Source organism: Suncus etruscus, chromosome 10 (assembly GCF_024139225.1).
Source record: "Suncus etruscus isolate mSunEtr1 chromosome 10, mSunEtr1.pri.cur, whole genome shotgun sequence".
Lineage (NCBI taxonomy): Eukaryota > Metazoa > Chordata > Mammalia > Eulipotyphla > Soricidae > Suncus > Suncus etruscus.
In genome coordinates, this window is record NC_064857.1 from 100,357,145 (window position 1) to 100,369,885 (window position 12,741).

Here is a 12,741-nt window from a genome sequence, read left to right on the forward strand (position 1 = left end):
TCGGTGCTCCCTCCCCTCTCCTTTCCCCTCCCACCGCCACCAGCAGACACACACACACACACACACACACACACACACACACACACACACATAGACACACTTCTTAAGCGGACTATTTTATATCACAATTAATCACGCCATCAGCCAGGCGCAGGGGCCCCCCGCGTGCGAATGCGGCCAGCCAGCGGAGCCCCTCACATAAAATTAGACAATAATTGAAGCCATTAAAAAAAAGAAAGAAAGAAAGAAAGAAAGAAAGAAAGGGGTCAGTCCAATCGCATGGTCGCTCTACTGTATTTAAATCTATATTTATGATATTTCATAAGGAGTGATTGTTTCAGGAGCCACACAGGCGGCGGGGAAGTTGGGAACCACTCACATTGACAGATTCCGTTTGCCTGGCGGGCCGTGGCTCCAGCTGTAAAAATTTACGAGGACTTGGAAAGGTTAAATTGGACTGTTGTGTTTGGTTGGCGGCCCCCCTGTAAATAATCCCTTGCAGTCCCAGGAGATGCGAGTTTACCCCCAGCCAGTCTCAAAAAGTCAAATTCAACCAGATCAACCAGAGTCCGTCCCAAGACAAACGGAGCCGCCTGCGCCCCAGTGAGAGCTCACGGGCAGCAGAGCGGGCAGCGCCTGTCGCCTGTCCCGGCCCCTGGAGCCCGCCCTACTGGAAGCGAGGGGTGCCCGGCAAGAGCCCCCAATTCTCCGATGAGCCCTGGACTTCAGAGATGGCCCCAAGGGGAGCAGCCAGTCGTCCTGGAGACCGGTTGCAGGAGCTGGCGGGCCCGCATCGAACCCCAGCCTACGGGCACAGCTCTGGAGTCCCAACCTAGTCTGGACACTAGGCACCAAGGAAGCCCGGGTCTATCTGGACGCTGAGTTCACTGTCCCGCGAGCCCCGGAGGCCCTGGGATGCCTTAGGAGCGCCAGACGGCACGCATGGGAAGGCCACCAACTCCACTGCGGATATAGACTGCCCTGCCGGGCCTGGGACCCCACTAGCGGCGGGAAGGCCCTGCACCAGAGCGACAGCAGCTCGGCGCCATCGGGCCCAGTTGAGAGTTCTTCGGGGCTCCTGGCCGCCCGCCTGCCTTTGCCCGACACGTCGTGGGGTCCCAGCGCGGCCCCCCCCCCCCGTCTCTGTCCGACCACTCCGCGGAGACCAGGAGGGCCCAGATCCGGCAGCAGCGGCTCAAGGCCAGGGCTGAAAGGGGCGCTGGGAGGGGCGAGGGCAAGGCGCCCTGCCTTGACTCTCGTCCCACTCTCAGCTTGGCCGGCTGGAAGAGGCCTTGCTCTGGCCCTTCCAAGAGTGAGTGCAAGGCCGTGTCTATTCGGTTAATTGGAAGAAATCCCCCGCTCTCGGTCGCACCAGAAAGCCTCGGGTCCTGCAAACGGGGTAATTAAATTCACGTGGGGACACTGTGCTTCGGGAGTGTGTTTCTCATTAGCCCACTACCCTGGCAGTGCGGGGCGAGCGGGCGGCAGTCTCGGGGTTTCCAGGTCTTTTGGGCCTTTATCCTCAGCAGTGGAGTTGCGGAGAACCCCAATGTCAGAATGAGAGCAGGACTGCATCTCCCCTTTCACAGGCCTTTTCCATGGCAGGGACGGGGGGGGAGGGGAAGGAAAGTCTTAGACACAATGAACTCCGACGGGCTGTCCCGTGGACTTCGCAACCTCCACTGTCCCCCATTATTATTCCCTTTCCCGGTAAATTCCTCCAAGCCAGCTCCACCCCTTCTAAAGTGTCCTAAAGCTTCTGAAATTTTCATTAAGAAATTGAACCAAGGAGGAAACCTTATCACTTAATGGTAATTGTCTGCAAACGAACTGGACATGCCTGGTTGCCTTTTTCCACGTGTGGACCCAGAGAAGACACTAAATATTAGTCGTATATATATTTTAATAAAAATTTTAAATTTGCTTTTGTTTTCAAATAGCCTTCATTTCAAATACTTTCCTCCCAACCCCAAATAGGAAGGTTCCTATTTAAATAGCAGGCGGTAAGTACTAAACAATTATGACCAGAGACTATTAGGAAAAGGAGGAATTCATAAAACTGACAAAGTCGCCAGCTCAGAGGCTTGGAGAAAAAAATATCCGTGTTCTGGAGTCCGCTTTTATTTCAGAAGTGAAAGGAGTTGCCTGTGCATAAAAATTTATTTTGTAAATGAGAGCCATTACAAACTGCCCCTTCTCCCTTCCTGGTTCTGAAAATCTTGACCTTTTCAACAAATCCAAGATTCGGATCCAGGTGGAGAAACTGGCACAAAAGAGAGCAGAGGCACCTCTGCAAGTCTGAGCAATGGAAACTCTTCCTACCCCGAACAGCTGCCCACAGGGGGCCAGGAAGGGCTGGCTTGGGGGCCAGAGCTGCAGGCCCCAGACAGTGTGTGTGTGTGTGTGTGTGTGTGTGTGTGTGTGTGTGTGTGTGTTGGGGGGTAGGGGCAGCTGGAGTTTGGTTTTGTGCCTGGGAAGGAGAACTGTCTCACAGTGGAACAAAGGCTCAAGTTTGTGCTCCAAAGGGGCTGGGATCTGAATTTCCTGTCCCTGCCCTGGGAAGAGTCCTTGGTCCGGGAACTCACCCCTACAAGGACGCCTGTATTGCTATGTAACCAGAAGCGACTGGTCTGCCAGCAGCTAATCTGGACCCTAATCTGGGCCCTTATCTCGGTCAAAACCTGGGTTGGACCCACAGGCCTGGGAGCACAGAGAAACTTCCTGAGTGCAGGGCCCCCGCTCTACCACTCCAGGCTGGCAGGATCCCAGTGAGGCTGGTGAAGGACTCAGAGCCCTCTAGGAGGGCCTATGCAGACGCTCCGGCGCCCCCTCACCAGCCCCATTTGGTTGCTATAGCCGAACGGCCAAGTAAACCCAGCACGAAAGGCCACCGCCACCTGGTCGACCCAGCACGAAAGGCCACCGCCACCTGGTCGTGATCGTAACCGAGGCCTTGTCTGAGCTGCGACTCAGCTCGCCAGGCTGGGCCTACAAGCCCCAACAGTCATCCTACACGGGTTAAATGGGCAGAGGAAAAATAAGCCACCCTCCCCCCAGCCTGCCCTGGGTCCAAGAGGGGAGCATGGGAGGTAGGTTGGGGAAAAGAGAAGGCCACAGAGATAAAAAAAAAAAAATGATAATAAAAATAAAAATAAAGAGACACGCCGAGACTGGAGAGGAAAGAAAAAGAAAAGGAAAGGAAAGGAAAGGAAAGAAAAGGAAAGGAAAGGAGTAAAGAAAAGAAGGGTTTGGAGAAAGAGGAAGGAAGGAGCGAAGGCCAGAGGAAGGAAGGAATGAGTCAGAAGCAATGCCCAGGGGCAGAGGCACTTCTAGGGAGGAAGGTTAGTGACAAGGCCAGGACTCTAGGCCCTGTCAGCGCTGGTCTCATAGCTTAGCCCACAGGTCCACCCAGAAGAAGGTCTGCTTGCACAGGGATCGGTGGGTTTTGCAATCTTACAAAAGAAAGGATGGGTTCCAGCCAGCCAGCCAGCCAGGCGCAGGCCTGGGACAGAGGAGGCCTGGGCTAGAGTCTGCGCCCCTGACCTTGAATGGCCCGGGGCCCAGAATTCCTACCACGCCCCCCTGGTCCGCTTGGGCGCAGCTAACCTGACCGTACCTGCTCAAGGGCCAGGTGGGAGTGGGAGCACGAGGCCAGCAGCCTGGCAGGGCGCTGAGAAAGAGGCCGGGCCCGGGATAACTGGGCCGGAGACAGCCTGGCATTCCCCGGGCCCAGCTAGCCCTCCCGGCCGGGCCCCACGATCGCATGGGTACCTGCAGACGATTTCAACTGAAGTAATGAAGGCAGTGTCGTGCTGTCGAGAGAAAGGTGGATCCCAACAACAGGAAACTACCTAAATCACCGACCAGTTCTGTGCTGCCCGCGCGGGGTGGCCTCACCCGCCGCCGCCGCCGCCGCTTGCCGCCGCCGCCACTGCGCCGCCACCTTCGCCGACGCCGCGGAGCAAAACCCCGGAGCAGACCGCGCCGCGCCCGGCCCCGGCCCCGGCCCCGGCCCCGCGCCACTCCGCGACCCCGCCTGCCATTCCGTTAGGGCATCCCGGCGGGCAAAGCCCCGGCCCCGGCAAGGTAAACCTAGGTGGGAGACGGAGGGAGGGCGGGAGGGAAGCAGAGGAGAGCGGGGACGTGGAGAGGAGGCGACAGCGGGGCACCAGCGAGAGGAACTCGGCGCACGCTGCCTTCCCCGCGTCCCGCAGCGCGGAGAGCCGGCTCCGAGCTGCCGCGGCCCGGGAGCTGCTGCGGGAGCTCAGGAAGCGCCCCGAACTGGGCTCCCGGTCTGGTCGTGGCCTCCCGCGCTCGCTCCCTGCCGCTGGGCTCTCGCTCGCTCGCTCGCTCGCTCGCTCTCCCCCTCTCTTCCTCCCCGCCCGCCAGCCCGCCGGGGCGCGCGCTCCCGCGCCCCCTCCCCTTGCCGGCACCCCCCCCCCGCGTGCAGGAAACGCGTGGCCCCGCGGAGGGCGTCCTGGAGGGGGAGGCCGAGTCGGGAAGACGGGCTGGGGGGTTGGGGTCCTGCGGGGTTGAGGATGCATGCAACCAGGCCCAGGTCTCTACCGAATCAGCGCAGTGGACGCTAGGGGCTCGCTGTGATCTAGCTGGCTCCGGGCTCCTCAGCTGGGGGTCCTCTAAGACCAGGGGACCCACAAAACGATGGGCCTCTGCAATCCTTCCGGGGTTCCCGAAAGAAATCCTGTTTAAGCTTCCTCTGTCTATGCAGCTCCCTCTCAACTGAAACCACTGGTCCAAGACAGCCACAATCCAGATATACTAGCAAGTCATAAAACTGAACAAAAGCCGACAAACCTTAAGGCACCAGGGCTATAGGGCCCAGACAAATTACGACCGTCTAGGTAATATTTAAATAGATGCCTAAAGTAATTGCAGGGGGCGCGGGGAGTCCTCCTGTTGTAAAAGTGGTGGACGGAATAAAGTGGAAGGAAGGTAAAGATAAGAAGTCAAAAAAATGAGGTAAAATTTAAAAGCTTCATTCCACAGCTTTTATTCTTCTATAAGAACATAAACATCGTCTTTTTTCCACGCACAGCAGCATTACAATATTAATTTATTCTGATTTAAGATTAGAAGTAAATAGAACTAGAACTAACATTTATAATAATGATAGAATGCATTTGCATAAAACAAGATGGCAATTTTTTCATAATAATAGACTTTTATACAGATTTGTACTTATATTTTTTTCTGCACCTACAGGTTTCACCCTTTTATGCATGTAACTTCACAGTATAAAGGAAACCCAAACAATGTCTCCCTTTTCTAATCTGTTCCTCTTGCCCAGCCCTCCTAGGCTTCCTTGAATTTTGGAAAGTTAAAAAAAGAAAGAAAAAGAAAGAAAAAAGGATAAAGAAATAAACCAACAACAACAAAATACTCCACAAGATTGGGAGAATTGTGGTGTGCTTGTCGCGTGTTACCTTTGGTAACAATTATTTAATGACAAAATATTCACTCAATCCGCATGTACAAATAAAACTCCATTATGTTCTCTATCGTTGGAAGATAGGGAGATTCAGGGGCAAATGAAATAATTTAGTCTCAAAATGTAAGACCTTACACAAACTGGAAGAGAAACGTCCTTTTCCTGGTCCTTCTCTTTTATTTTTATTTTGTATTTTCCTCTTGAAGCTGGATGACTTTCAGAGGAAGGGAAAAATAATTTGACTCGCTTGATTTTTTCCATTTCCAATCAGCCAAAGCCAAGCCCTTTTGCCAACCTGGATGACCATACCTATCAGCCCTTCTCTTTGCCAAGGAAGAAAGGAGAAAGAAAGCCAGGGGCCTGTGTTTCCTGATTAAACACAGCCATCGCTCGAGGCAGGCAGGCTTGCCTGATCTCGGCTCCCTGCACCATTGACCTCAGGCCAGACACCTCAGCGCCTACAAAGGAACCTCACTCAGCCTGCCAGCTAGGTTTGCTGAGGTCCCCCTCTCTGCCCCCCCACCGGGAAACCAGCTCCACTGGCGAGAACAGGGGCCTTTGCCAGCAGGGGAACCCCAAAACAGTAAACCATCCTGACCACCACTTGACACTTAGAACAAACTCTATAGAATTTCAGCATGATATGGCTTTTTCCCCCCAGAAGACAACATATAAACCAACACTGAGCAAACAAAGAAACAGAAAAAGTCAGAACAAACCAGCCCTGCACAGATGTAATGGCCAGCGAGATGGCGAATGTGGAAGGAGGGACGCTCGGGCACAGGTGGAGTTCCTGGGCAGAGGCCGCAGGGAGACACAAGGAGGGGAACCAGCTCTCTGGAAGCGGGATTTAAAAATAAAACAAAACCCAAAAATGAAATACCAACAAAACAAAACAGCCCGGCATTGCCTGGAGCTTCATCAGGAAAATTAAAGTTGGCTGTAAGCTCCCGGATCCTATTCTCCCGGTTCATTTTCTTCAGTTTCATCCTCCGATTCTGAAACCAGATTTTCAACTTGTCTGTCCGTGAGGTGGACGCTGCGGCTGATCTCTAGGCGCCGCTCGCGAGTAAGGTACATGTTGAACAGAAATTCCTTCTCCAGCTCCAGTGTCTGGTGCTTGGTATAGGGGCAGCGCTTCTTCCGGCCGCTCTTTGCCGTGAGCCAGTTGGCAGCGTTTTCGCCTTTAGAATTGCCTGGCATTGAAGAGAACCAAGAGAACCAAGGTTAGAGCGAGGCCCTGCAGGCTGCAGGAGGGAGAAAGCGGGGCAGGTCTCTGCCAGCTGCGGGGCGCCCACCACCACTGGGCCAGGCTCATGCCTCTTTTAGCTGGCCCAGCAGGAGCACTTCCCCGCATGGTAGGTATGTGACCGAGTGGGCCCGAGGTCTGCCTCCTGACTGGCTCCTAACTCACCCCTCTTTCTCCAATTTTTCCCTTAGACACCTGTTTTAGCACAAAGCTTTCAGGCGCCGGTAGCAGGGCCTGGCAGGGAGGGCTGTATATCTTGAACTTAACGCCTTTCCTAGCTTCTCAGTCCAAGGAGGACAAGCATTTCCTGCAGCCACCCAGGCAGGGGGCAAGGAGTGCTTACTTGGGGGGGGGGGAAGGGGGCACACAGGCCAGAAGTCTCTCCTCCAGCTGTGCAAGGTCTTTGTAAAGAGGGAGTAAAGGAGTCTTTGGGACCCAAGGGCAGTCTCAAAATGGATTGGGGGGCCATGGAGCCCTGGTTTGAGCGTTCCCATTCAGGGCTGTTGAGCTCCGTCCCACTCAGCCCCGGGTCTGAGCGTTGGGGCCCGAATTTGCCGTCACTTCTCCCCGCAGGGAGAATTCCCGCCCCTCCAGCTACTTTGAAAAAAGCGGGGCGGGGGGGGGGATCGTAAACTCGAACTTCGCCAGTTAATGGGCTTATTTATTGGTGCTGGCGTCTGCTTATTTTGGATGCCTTACAAACATCCGCGCTATCTGCGGGCGAGCCACTTTCCCTCCCTCTTCCTCCCCCCCTACCCCCCCGCGTGGGCAGCGCTTCGCCTCCCGGGCTGGGCCCAGACCACGATTGGGGTGCTCTGGCTACAGACAGAGCTGGGTGCATCCAAGCAGGGGGCCTGCCCTGCCCGATCGGGGGTGGACGGGTGGCCAGAGCGGAGGGCAGTGGTGTGGTGCGCGGGGCGCTAAGCCGGACGTGAATTTTTGACTGCGCTCCCACGCCTCGATATTAAAAAGCAAGTTCACAAGGTCAAGCTGCCTGCAGCGGCCGGGGCCAAGGCCGGCGGGGCGGCTCCGCCGACTGACTCCGGGCTCCGCGCGCGCGCGACCCCTTCCTTCGGGGGGACTGCCTGCCTGCGGCCCTGGTGCGCGCCCCGGCTTACCCAGGGAGTCCTTATCGGGCGAGGCTTTGCTGCTCTCGGACGGGGCCGGGGAGAGCTCCTCGGCCGCCGAGGACGACGCGTGCGCCTCCTCGTCTCCCTGCGAGCCGCCGCTGCCACCGGCGCAGGGCAGCGTGGGGGGCGGCGGCGAGTCGAGGGCTCGCTCCTTGCGGGCGTCCTCGGCCGAGCCGGAGGCGAGCGCGGGCTGCGGGTCGAAGCCGCGTCCCGGGGGCTGCGCGGGGAACGGGCCGGCGCCGAGCGGCTGCGCGCCGCCGCCGCCGCCGCCGCCGTAGCCCTTGGCCGTGCCGTAGGCCTGCGAGAGGCGAAAGTAGCCGGGCACCGGGACCCCGCCGGAGCTGCCCAGGGCGCAGCCGTCGGGCGGCGGGCCCCGCGGGAAGGGGGCCAGGTCGGCGCCGGCCGAGGCTTTGGGGCACTTGTCCGTCGAGTCGTAGAGGCAGTACGAGCTCTCCTCCTTGATGTTCTGCGCGAAGGCGCACGCGGTGGCTGCGGGCGGGCGCTGCGGCGGCGGCGGCGGGGGCGGCGGCGGCCCCGTCCGGCGGCTCCATGCGGCACGATCGGGGCGCGTCCAGCCACAGGTCTAGGGGCGCGGGCGCATAGCCCTGCGCCCCGGGCCCCAGGCCCCCGCCGCCCCCGCCGCCGCCGCCGCCGCCCGGCGATGCGGCCGCCTCGTTGCGCTTGCCGCCCAGCGCGGGGAAGAGCCCGCAGCTCTGCAGCCCGTAGGGCAGGTCGGCGGCCGGCGGCAGGTAGACCCCGCCGTGCGCATAGTAGCTGCCGCCGCCGCCCCCCGCGCCGCCCCCCGCGCCGCCGCCGCCGCCGCCAGCCTCGCCTCTGCCGGAGCTGATAAGCGAGTTCGACCAGAAAGGAGTTCGCGGCGGGGCTCTCCGAGCATGACATTGTTGTGGGATAATTTGGCGAAGGCAGCAGATAGCCCTTTCTGGCTGACATTTCTTGTGCAAACATGCTGAATACGATGAGCGATCCCCCCGCACCGCGGCGGGCGCCCGCAGCCAATCCCGAGCTCGGGATTCCGCGCGACCACTCCCAGTTTGGTTTCGTAGGCGCGGGGCAGCTCGCCGAGGGCGCCCTCCGGGCCCGCGATTGATATAAATATGTAATCTGTATTGATGGGCAGAGAGACGCACGCCCGCGCCTCGGCACCCACCGCGGCCTCAGTGCAGCCTAGCGGGGGGGGGGGCAGGCCCCGGCCCTCGCCCCGCCCACCCCAGGACCTGAGTCTTCACCTGAGGGCCCCCCCGCGCAGTTAACAAGTGGGGTGTTTATGGTGAGCACCCCCTGGCCTCCGTGGGTGCTCCGTCCCTGCTAGGGAATCGGCCCCCCGGGAAATGAGAGCCGAGCCGGGGTCGCCAGCTCCGCCAAAGGCACAGCCTTGGAACTCGGCGCTCCTGGAACCCTCGAGCACCCGAAATTCAGACCGGCCCAATATTCAGACCGGCCTCCAAGCTGGACACTGTCTCCCCCTTCTTTCCCTCTTCCCTGCACGCAGCACAGAGCCCGTCCAAATTGAGGCGCTCTGCCCTCTCGGTCCTCCTACTCCCCCCCACCTTGTCCGTGAGGGTCTCAGGCTTCTTCTTGGCCTCACTCAGACAGCTCACCTGGTTCGCCTCTGCAGCTCCCGTCCGCCGACCGGGCACCGGGAGATGGGGAGCCCACAAGCAAGCTTGACTGCAAGACACCCTTATTTGCAGACTAGAGGCAGGTCCGCGCACCCCCGCGCCCTGCTGCCCTGCAGCAAAGGAAACCTTGATTTCCAAAGATTCATCTCGGGCTTCTTTGCAGCAGAAGACCTGGATGAAGCAAAGGAAGGCTCGCAGTGCGGTTCAGCCCAAGTACCCAGGACAACCGTTTGTAGGTGCCCTTTAGCCTTGGCATTCACACGCTCGCAGGGGCTGTGACTAGCACCGGTGTCACCGCATTCTGCCCCTCCATCCCCTCCCCTCCCGCCCTCCCCTGCTGAGCCAGGACGGGGCAGCCCTCATTCCTTGCTCTACGCATTTTTAACGAGGCCCGCGGTGAGGAAATCCTTTCTCTGCGAGGTTGGGCTGGGCTTGCGGCCAGTAAGAGGAGCTCGGAGAGGCCAGGCCCTTTGCAGAGTAGACGCCGCAGCCTCCAGCTCAGCTGGTGAGGAGGCAAGGCTCTTGGTCAAATAGAATTAGCCCAGCCCGACCACCCGCCTCCACGTCCAGGCCTCAGTGGGGTTTCAGGAAATGCGACCCTTTCCGGCCGGATCTAGTGGAGCCCAGGAGGTCGCTGCCTGACCCTGGCCTGCGGGGGCCCCCCCTCTCCTCACCGCCTGGGAAATCGCCTTGACGGGCGCCAGGATCCGCGGCCCCACCCGGGAAGCACAGCGGTCGGGTCTGCGTGTGCGGCGGGGAAAGAGCCTGGCACCCCGGGACTTGCCAGGCACTTGGCCTTGCTCTGGGCTATATGTTCCCAGTCGGGGAGGAAGTTGAGTCGGGCGGGTTAGCCGAGAGCGCCCGGGAGAGCAGGCCTCGGAGTCCAGGCCTACGGATTAAGGAGCGGAGAGGGCTCGCGGTGCCTGCCGCCCCCGGCTCGGCTCGCTCAGTTGCAGCGCGCCAGGAGGCCGGCGAGGCGAGGCGAGGCCGAGGCGGCTACTTCCACCTCTGAGCATCAGAATGAAGAGGAGGAGGAGAACAGAGAAGGAGAAAAAAAAAAAAAAACCGAAGGGAACAGCAAAGGAGAGAGGGAGAGAAAGCGGAGAGGAGGAGACAGACGTATGAGAGTCCTTGTCTCCGCAGCCTGAGCAATCTTTAAGGCCAAAGAAATGGCACCGCTGAGCTGTGCGGAGAGAGCATTGACTGGCCTTCGCACTCGCGCACAAGGCCAAGGCAAATCCGAATCCTGCTGAGGTCAAGCGGTAAGGCGTCTGCCTTGCCCGCGCTAGCTAAGACGAACCGCGGTTCAATCCCCCGGAGTTCCATATGGTCCCCCAAGCCAGGACCAAGCCAGGAGCGATAGCAGGGAGTAACCCTTGATCATCACCGGGTGTGGCAAAGAAAGAAAGAAAGAAAAGAAAGAAAGAAAGAAAAGAAAGAAAGAAAGAAAGAAAGAAGAAAGAAAAAGAAAGAAGAAAGAAAGAAAGAAAGGAAGGAAGGAAGGAAGGAAGGAAGGAAGGAAGGAAGGAAGGAAGGAAGGAAGGAAGGAAGGAAGGGAAAACCGGACCAAGAAAAGGCCCCCAGATTGAACAGTGGCCAGGTCCTTACCAGGCCAGGAGGGTGGGTATGCGGGGAGACTCAGTAGAGTGGCGGACACTGTGCAAAGCAGTGCTTGCCCAAGAAGGGGAGTCTCTGGCCCTCAGCACTGTTCATAGCTAGACGCAAAATCTGTGGAGTGGAGAATAGGTTTAAGAACCCTCTGAGGTGGTTCCATGAGAAGCAAGAATCCTGCAGGCTAGGAGGACTTGCACTCTACCCAAAAAATTTTTGTTTGCAGGCCACGGGAAAGGGAAGAGCCAGTGGTCATAGGAGAGAAGGGGGGCAGCAGCGGTGGCAGCAAATTAAATAAAGGAAGAGGCCCCAGTCTGCCTTGGAACCCTCTGTGGAGGTCTCTTTGGAAAGTGTACAACCACAATAAAATTCAGCCCCATAACCAGGCACCTCTGTATGCTTCAACTTTTTCAAGGCCATCAACAGCCACCAAACTCTGTCTTTGAATGCTCCCAGAAAGTTCCAGGGCTCACTGGAGCTTCCGCCAGTTAGATGGCTTTAGCAAAAGCAGTGCTCTGCAGGCGACTCAGCCCTGTAAAGTAGCCAAGTGGGCTTTGGACTTTGGATGGGAACCAAAGCAGGCAGTCACTAGACTCCTAGGGGAAGGCGATGGAGCAGGCTAAGCCAGTCAGCTGCAAAGTGCAAGCACTGGGACCAAGGCCACTGAGGGTGAGCGGAAATGGCAACGGCACTTGGGCTTCACCTACAGATGCTTTTCTCCTGTTCCACCCTTGTATTAAACCAAATGGGATGTTGGATATTTGTGGTTTCTTGCTTAAAAGCAAACAACAAAACAAAAATAAACAAACAAAAAACAAACCCCACAAAATTGTGTACATCACTCTCAGCCCAGCTTTTGCTGCTGGTTGTGGCTTAGTCCCTTGTTCAAGGCTCCAGTTCAATGCCAATGCCCATATCAGACCTCTTAGCATTACTAACCACCCCCAAAATCCAGAGTCTCTAAAAAGTAACACTGTGGTGTTAACATCCTTCATAGAACATCCCATCTATTCACTTTTTTAAATTTTTTTCTCTGGTTTCTCACTAGAAGAGACTAAAAACAGTGATTCCATTACAACAGGGGTCAGCTCTAACCATACTCCCTCTTCTCCTGCTTTTTTGTACCTTCTTTTTTCACTCCCATTTCTTCCCTTTCTTCTCTGGCATTTCCTCCTCATCTTCAGTTGACTTAAAACCTTCAGTGCCTGTTTGCTTCAATTAGGTTCTGCCAAAGATATCTGACTGCCTCCAGGATCCACCTTTAATTTGGGAGTAAACATTGCTCCTTGTGATAGGGTATTAACATACCCCTCAGCCCCTTGACACCATGGTCCTTACTGTGAGAGCCAGGCTGGTGGAATAATCCCTTTGGTTTATTTGGGGATTGTGGCGCAGATCACTGAATCTGTATTTCTCTTCATGAGCAGGCCCTTACAAATGATGAGAAACAATCTGTTACAACAACAACAAAAAAAAAATGAATTCTTTACAAAAAAAAAAAAACATAAAGAACCACCATGATGTACTAGGAGCAAGATTATCAGGCAGTTTGTCTCAGTGCTTTGGGATCCAGGGTTTTCTGCATGGCATTGGCGTGGGCCCCACGGAAGAAAAGGAAGCCTTGCCCTCACATATCTGCTTTAACAAATATTTGGGACATCT

General features: G+C 56.9%; 1 protein-coding gene across 1 annotated transcript; it reads right to left on the reverse strand.

The window, feature by feature from the left end:
* Window positions 1-844: 844 nt before the first annotated feature.
* HOXA10 (homeobox A10) lies at window positions 845-8,779 on the reverse strand. Its single transcript, XM_049781724.1, is given in 15 exon segments — window positions 845-919; window positions 1,003-1,207; window positions 1,460-1,591; window positions 2,882-2,988; window positions 3,544-3,616; window positions 3,772-3,787; window positions 3,898-4,092; window positions 4,160-4,294; window positions 4,387-4,477; window positions 6,169-6,242; window positions 6,360-6,462; window positions 6,464-6,645; window positions 7,817-8,361; window positions 8,363-8,682; window positions 8,684-8,779. Coding segments are annotated over 15 exon segments (2,349 nt in total).
* Window positions 8,780-12,741: the final 3,962 nt, after the last annotated feature.